The sequence below is a fragment of the Mytilus californianus genome, unplaced genomic scaffold (assembly GCF_021869535.1).
Source record: "Mytilus californianus isolate M0D057914Y unplaced genomic scaffold, xbMytCali1.0.p SCAF_1, whole genome shotgun sequence".
Classification (NCBI taxonomy): domain Eukaryota; kingdom Metazoa; phylum Mollusca; class Bivalvia; order Mytilida; family Mytilidae; genus Mytilus; species Mytilus californianus.
The window spans coordinates 61,060,951-61,069,353 of NW_026262581.1; the positions used below are offsets into that span (position 1 = coordinate 61,060,951).

The following is an 8,403-nucleotide window of genomic DNA, read 5'->3' on the forward strand; positions in this document are numbered from 1 at the left end:
GTAAATCATATCGATGAAAATCGACGCTGCAAGTGCTGGTAAGCATACATTTATAACAACAGTAAGACGATACTAAACGGTTAATAAAAAACCATTAATCGCTGAAAGATAACACCATGCATATGGTAAAAATGAAAATAGTCGAAAATAAAAAAAATAAAGAAAAAAATAAAAACTTTACAAATCACTCCAAAGACTGCTTAATATTGTGCGAGATACATACGAATCCTATAAAACAGGAGAATTAACTAAAGTCCGCAGGAAAATTTGGCGGTTCTTGCTCCGCTAGAAACACCCATTAGTTAAATATTGATTTATGGTATGCATTGTTATCTAAAATATGTAATGTTATGTTATATTTTCTTTCCTTTTTTTTTTTTTCTTTTCTCAGACATATTTCATTCTGATCTCACTATTGGTTTGTGTAATTTGTGATGTTAAACGAGCTTCGATTCCAACAAGTCTAAGACGATGTTTACACACAAGAGATCGATACTTTCCTATGACCGATGAACAAATAAGCACTACTTGCTTGTTAGAATTTCTGTGGTTGAATCGACAAATATGTGACAAGGTGTCTAAACTAACATTTGATTGGCTTGCGTCACTTGTTGAAAAATCACAGCAGCGAGTAAGCTTGACACCTTTACATGCAAGTGTTCATTCAATTACAAGATCTGAACCACAAACGACAATAATGTCACTACCAAATACTTCAACACCTACGCCACTTAAAGAAACTTTAACGACAACATCTACCAAAAGACACATGAAAAAACGACAAACTTCAACGACCACCTCTCTACCACATTTATCAACCAAAATCTCTCAACCACAATTGTCAACAACAACGTCACAACCACAAACGACAAGATCGCAATTAAGACAGCGCAAAGAGTACAGAATGCTTACTGACCAGGAAAGGGATGATTATCATAAGGCCATTAACGACTTAAAGCGAGACACTGTAAGTATCAAATTCAAGATTGATAGTAAATAGAAGTATTCCTTATTCTTTTACTTTGATAATTTTTTTATGTGCAAAGTCAATTATTGCACATCTGTATTAAAATTGAGAATGGAAATGGGGAATGTGTCAAAGAAACTACAACCCGACCATAGAGCAGACAACAGCCGAAGGCCACCAATGGGTCTTCAATGCAGCGAGAAACCCCCGCACCCGGAGACGTCCTTCAGCTGGCCCCTAAACAAATATGTATACTAGTTCAGTGATAATGGACTTCATACTAAACTTAAACTACACCACATTCATGTTCTGTCTTTTTACCAGCTAGTTTGTTTTTATACTGCTCTTATATGTCTATGTCCATTGTTATACCCGTTGGGTAAATACTGTATTATTTCTAAGCATGTTCAAGTCAAATAGTAAAAACATTGCGTAATTTTGCCATTTTACTTAATTGACTGTCATTGTTTTGCTGTACAACCAATGAAAATGCTTTTTAACCAAAACTGCAATATTGTATTTAAATATATACAATTTTCAACGTTAGACTCTGAAAATCAGAGAAATTTTTTTGAGATATGTTTCCTTGTAGGGCAAATTAGACCTCAAATCGGACTTCTCAATTATCATCAAATTTAAATTTTAAAAAACAAAGACTTTTCTTTGTATATCTCCATGTCTTCATTTTTATAATCATTGTCTTTGTTATAGAATAACGCGAGCAAAACGCAGTACATCAATGCTAGGTAAGATATAAAAAATGCTTAAAAACAATTCGTAAGTGTCAATCAACAAATACAAAATAAGTGGAGAATCTACAATTTAACTATTTTTGTGATAAAGTCATATTTAAAGCATTACATAAAAATCAATATAAATAGGTAGAGTTAATTTCTCGTAAATGTATTACACCACATCCCAAGCGACACTTCATGCTGGGTATGGAATTTTTTTTATGGATTTGCCCTCGCTAAACCCAAACAATTGAATGCCAAGAACGTATAAAACATTATTTGGGGAGCAAAATAGCCTATAGCAAATAGCCAATTCCACATAAAGTCATATAAAAGTTCTGCAAATCTTTACGAAGTACTTATTTCAGGTACACCGAGACCCCCAATGACGTTATAATCCATTCTGATTGCCTGCAATCATATGCAGTTTTGTTATTATTTTTTATGTGTATGTTAACTTTGAAGATCTAGGTTCATTCACGACAAATTCAGCTAAATACCCAAAATTGTAAATGCGTCAAAAATAACGACTATAAAATAAGGAGACCAAAAAAAACCAAGTTGACGGAAGATAGACAATGCAAATATGCCCATTAGATATACAAGGCATCAAAAGTTTAACGCCAGACACGTGTTACGTCTACAAAAGACTCACCAATGACACTCGAATCAAAACATTTAAAAGATTATATAAGATTCGAAGTTGAAGAGCATTGAGGACCAAAATTCCGTAAGGTTTTGCCAAATACAGCTAAGGTAATATACCATGGAGTAAAAAATTATCAGTATTTCGAAAAACTGAATGTTTTGTAATGAGTAAATTAATAATTATGATTATATCAATGATAATTCATGTCAACATAGAAGGTCTGTGTACTGGGCTGGTGATACCCCCGGGTAGGAAACTTTCATCAGCAGTGGCATCGATTCAGTGGTTGTATATAAAATTTGCATGGCTAAATTAAAAATAAAAAGAAGAACAGACAAACGACAGTTCACAGAATTTAGAAAACTAAAGATTGAGTAACACGAACCCAACAAAAACCTACTAGTGGGCGAACATTGTCTGCTCCACTCATACGTCTTGTTACTCCTAACAGTGTAATTGCAAGTCAGAATTTCTAAGTTTGAAGTCTTAAATATGAGATCCTCTATTCACTTGATAAAGTCAATAATAGTCTACAGGTATTTACTATTGTCGATTTCATTGTTATTTATTACAATGTCTTTTATAGCCTTTGGATCGTCATATAACATTCCGTCAGAAATTATCTTAGTACTTATTCGAAAATATTTATTTTGCTCTAAAAAGGAACCAAAAGTTATGTAGATCCTTTAATTTTCTAGTCACTTTGCAGCTATTTAAAGGACCTAAATATGTACAGATTTATATAGCATAGAAAAAAAATTTATTTAGAGATACAGAAATTAGAAATAATCTTAAACAAAACCCCGAATAAGAAGTTTGTTGTCGTTCCCCTTGATATCGACTACAAATAATGGTATAAATTTATTCAAGAACCATTACATAGAAAATCTTTCATTTGTTAGTCACTTTCACGGACATCCTACATAGGTACCCATTTTGCTAACAACGCCTAAGCGCTTATTGTTTTTTTTTATGTAAATCACATAGCATAGCCTGGTTGATCAAAGAGTAGTTTCTGACGGTTCATTTACTTATCCAAAATATATATGTGTCTCTAATTACATAAAACTCTAGAAAACTTTTAAAATGTACCATTTCCTGTTGTATGAGAAGAGGTCTTTCGTTTATTATAGGTTAAGATCCCAGTTGAAACCCTTCTTTTTTGAATGCGGTTTTAAATAGCTGCTGTTGACAAGGAAAATTGTGAAGCATCATAAATGCTAACAAACAATATGGCTGAAGTGATAGCCTACATCGAAGATATAATTATGGCAATAACGAATCACAAACATTTGACAATTACAGAATAACAGAAATGTAAATTAATGCTTTTCGTCGTTGTGGTTTTAATTAGTTCTTTCTCTGTTTTTTTATTTATTTTCAATCTATAATCTATATGTTACATTTTTGTTGCTGGTACACATACATCTTAGAAACATTCTTGTTTGACCTGTTTTTTTTTATAGAGGGTTTAATTTTCATTTAGAATAACATTGAATTAGAAATATAATATAACATATAAGCATCAAATAAGTTTTTCAGCATTTTTTATATTTACTCAATCTTCAAGTCAATCTGATATCTATTTAACAGATATGAACAGATGATCTATATAATTTTTCAGAGTGTATCGCCAAATAAATATGATGCTCTCGCTGAACATCACCAAAAAACATCAGAGACGGCTCATGGTGGAGTAGCTTTTGGCGGTTGGCACAGATATTACCTATTTCTGTAAATATTTTTTTTATATACCGAACATATATTTACTTAAAAACAAAGCCGTCCCTTATATTTGAATATGTTACATATGTAACTTTAAATTACGGCATACTTTAAATGCCTGAAAAAAATATACATTTATTAAAACGGCTGAAAGATTCAGGCATTTCATATATTGACTTTTTTTTTCAGACATTTTAAAATTCCTGGAAAGAGGTAAAGGACTGAAATTATCGTATATAATGAAATGTTCATAAAATCTGAGTCACTAAAAGTATTAAACAACAAAGCAGTTTTTGTTAAGATATGGATTGATGGGTGTCCAATGGCGAATCAAATGCATAAACTGGACGAAAAATTGGTAATGTGATATGAATATAGACCCAACTTTGTTCAAGATCGACACACTGAACCGGATGTTTTAACGTGCTAGAAATGTCACCCTATTCTGACTCCAAGACGTCGACCAGTCTTTGCTCTTCTTTTGAATGGCGCATGCTTAGCGGAGAAGCAGCACATACTAACTTTCAAGTCTTTGGTTTGACCTTACTGATGATCGAAACCAAACGACATCCCGTACTCGAGTCGAGCCTACTACCATAACTATCTTGCACAAATGCCTTTATCCGAAATTTGTTGATATTTAAGGAAGTTTAAAGGTTAAAGCTATATTCAAGAAAAGTAATCAGACAAATATCATGGGATGTGACCTCTACGGCAAACTTTGGTTTCGAAGTAGTCTTTGGCTTTGTTCAATTAAATACTTTAGTATACTACATGAACTATTAATAATCTTGAACGCATAATCATATCAATAGTTTGATAAGGGACTTTCTGTTATGAATTGTCCTTGGAGTTCGGTGTTATGTTTTGTTATTTTACTTATTTCTGTATACGTATCGCTATCAAATCAGTGTTTTATCATCTGCATAAGGATCAGACAAGATATCTTTTTTTTTATTATTATTAAATTGTGTATTGTTATTCGAATAAAGCTCCAGCAAAGACTAGAGCTCCTGCAAAGACATCGTCATATATTTGAATTCAATTATAAAAAAATTCTGTTTCTATATCAAATTTAGGTATGAACTTGCTTTGCAAGAAAAGAACCCAAACGTCATGCTACCATACTGGGATTCCACCTTAGATAGTTCGATGGACACTCCGACTGATACTGTAATTTTTACGGATAAGTTTCTAGGAAATGCGTATGGAAATGTTACATCAGGACCATTTGGAGATTGGGAACGAAAAATACAACGATCCCTTCACAAGGATACATCGTTGCTAATCACGAAAAATGAATTGAGTCTGTTAATCAATAAGAGTAAGGACCAACGAGAATTCATGAGTACTTTAGAAATGCATCATAACGGCCCACATGTATGGATAGGTGGTACTATGGTAGATGTAGATCAAGCTCCTTTTGATCCTATTTTTTACATGCATCATGCATTTATTGATTGTATATGGGAGCGTTATAGAGTTCTTGAGAAACAAAGGGGCCAAAACCCGGAAATCTACCCAAGTGCAAAATCGGACAATCTAGCGCATCAATCCTCTAGCTTAATGGTGAATCTACCTCCTTTCAATAATGTTAATCTTACGAATGCTGATGGATATAAAAACTTTTGGACAGAAACTTATTATTCTTGTGCACCTCAACCATCGTGTACGGTCCAGAAACCAGCATGTGGATCAAAGTGGCTTGAATGTGACATATTTACAGAAAGATGTGTTTCTAAAGGCTCAGAAGCTGCCTTACCCCGCGTTACCCCTTCAGATGTTTTCAGAGTAAAGAACGCACGAGATCAAACATCTCCAACTATTCAACGATTTACTACAACTCCGCCAGCCACACAGTTTGGTCAATTATCAAGTCAGCCAAAAAGCAAAAGTAGAAAGATTACAGCTGATGAATTTTTCTCTACACTAAAATCATTGAAGAAGCTACCTCTCACTGTTCCAAAAACAAGTCCTCGAATCAGACGTAGTATGATGACAGGGCGAACTGGACAAAACGGCCGTACAGGAATACCTGGAAGACTTGGTCCTCCCTCTATCCTTATTACTCAACAGCTTCAACATAGAAAACTGTCTATTGACGGATTGAAAATACCAAAATTTAGGAAACCATGTTGTGGACATCCAATACAGAACTCTTTTAGAATGGATTGCAAAAAAGGAACAGATTTATGGGTATTTGTTCCAATCAAAGTTGTAAATCTACGACATGGTGATATAGTTTATTCGTCATATCCAGTTAATTCAGAAGGTCGTAGACTGAATAATACCGATGTGTTTTCTGTTGGCCAGCAATTATCATTTGCATCTAATTTACAATCCAAAGCACGTTCCAAACATAAGCCATGCAGCTACGACAAATCTGGTTTGTTTAAAGTTAAAATATCCTCTTATGGCTTAAATTATTATGGTATTTACGAAGATACAGTCTTTTTGGACAACAGACGCACAGTTTCCACTGAAATTTCATATCTTGGCATCAGAAATCCAGAGCAAAGGGCGACGAGGGTTTTCATCACTGCTGTTGATGAATGTGGAATTGCTTGTCAACCGATGATTTTGATGCGGGGTTATCGAACTCGTCATTTGCGATATAGGAAAAACCAAGGAGCTATTGAAATAACAACAAAGGGCCATAAGTATCACAGTAACACATATAGAGGTGCTGAGTCCTTGGTTTGGAAAGCAGACACATTTTCTGTTCCTCAACCAGATGAAAACCAGATTCCGATTGTATTTGTTTGTGATTATAGAAGTAAAATTCCATGGTCTTGAAACAAATATAGTCGTGTTGATATGGAACTTTTTCATGTCGTTCGTTTAAAACTTTTTCAGAAATTATATTTTGTACAGTGAGCACGTTTTGGGATGTTCTATGCATAACTCATATTTATGTTTAATGTTCAGTAGTCAGCACCTTTGTGATGACATGAAATATATAAACTGTTGTCATTATCTGTGTTTACTATTCATTAAGTATTATAATTGTTTGAAAGTTGTGCACATGATGAAATGTCTCACTTGCTTTGCTTGTCATCATTGAATTTATGTTAAAAGTATTTAAGATAAAGGTTAACTTAAACCCTTTACTAAATTTCACCATAGATACCAATATTTGGTTTGGAAGTTTGACTCAACCTATTTCAAACGGGATAACACATCATAATTTTTACGGTAATGATTCTACCGAGACCGGAAATTTAGATACTTTCCGAATAAACCTATCGATCCATCAAATAAACTTATTCTTAAAAGGTACCAATTCAACACTGTAATTAAATCTTTGAATTTTGTTTTAATTGGAATTGATATTGATTTTGTTATCGGCAAGTTAAAACCTGTTATACACATATGCCTTTCACTGTTCTAAAGTCTGTCAATAACTATATGTAGGCACTGCACAAGGTCATGTTTTCTCTGACTGCCAATGACGTATTTACACTAAATACATTGGATGTGTACTGATTGATATTTTAGTCTGAGATACATGATTTTTATAGTAGTTGTTATTGGTTTTGAACTAGCTGTCAGTCACTATGAGTACTCTGGAAACTTTAGAAAGGTTTGTTATAAATCATGTCATTACGGAAGGAAAAATTACTTCCATGTTACTCAAAGGAAGCTGTAGATTTGGTCCCATAAGCATAAGTATCACTATATAGAAATTAGAAATATAATATAGTATAATTTCAGTGCCATAAGTTACGAATAAAATTATCAGGTGCCCCAGAAAGCTCTGTAGACATTAAATTTATCAGTGTGGTATGGTAAACGATTTACACAATCTTAGATGAGTTTTTACACTTTAAATTCGAGTAATATTAGCTGAGCGAGAATATATACCAGAGCAATTACAGATCCAGACCGTTCAATAACCTTTTTCAAAGTCAAAGATTTATGAATATAAAATTTTAAATTTGGATTGTCATCAAACATTGAAACTACACAAGTTTTATTCATTATCCGGAGAACCTGAGATCATCCCCCGTTTTTGGTAGGCTCGTGTTGCTCAGTCCTTAGTTTTCTATGTTACATTCTGTATACTCTTGTTTGTCTTTTGGTCTTTTTCTTTTGTTTTCCATGGCTTTGTCAGTCTATTTAGACTTATGCGTTTTAATGTTTCTTTATTTTTTATTATAGTAAACAAGTATATAAAATTGAGAATGGAAACGGGGAATGTGTCAAAGAGACAACAACCCGACAAAAGTGCCAAAAAAAAATGGAATTTTTCAAGACAAAAAAGTAAACAATTATATAAAAGCACACAATTTTCTATCATTTTTACTGAGGATATGCATACTAACAAG

At 33.3% G+C, this 8,403-nt stretch overlaps 1 protein-coding gene across 1 annotated transcript; it reads left to right on the forward strand.

The window, feature by feature from the left end:
- Positions 1-395: 395 nt before the first annotated feature.
- LOC127704917 (uncharacterized) lies at positions 396-7,018 on the forward strand. The gene is made up of 3 exons (XM_052209152.1): positions 396-967; positions 3,975-4,084; positions 5,155-7,018. Exons 1-3 carry the CDS (start codon positions 503-505, stop codon positions 6,869-6,871), a joined length of 2,292 nt encoding a protein of 763 aa, XP_052065112.1. The 5' UTR covers positions 396-502; the 3' UTR covers positions 6,872-7,018.
- Positions 7,019-8,403: the final 1,385 nt, after the last annotated feature.

Excerpts from the sequence above, each read along its gene's own strand:
- LOC127704917 (XM_052209152.1), top strand. The coding sequence starts at position 503 with ATGACCGATGAACAAATAAGCACTACTTGCTTGTTAGAATTTCTGTGG. Across the intron at positions 968-3,974 it reads ACGACTTAAAGCGAGACACT|AGTGTATCGCCAAATAAATA; the intron begins GTAAGTATCAAA and ends ATAATTTTTCAG. Across the intron at positions 4,085-5,154 it reads CACAGATATTACCTATTTCT|GTATGAACTTGCTTTGCAAG; the intron begins GTAAATATTTTT and ends TATCAAATTTAG.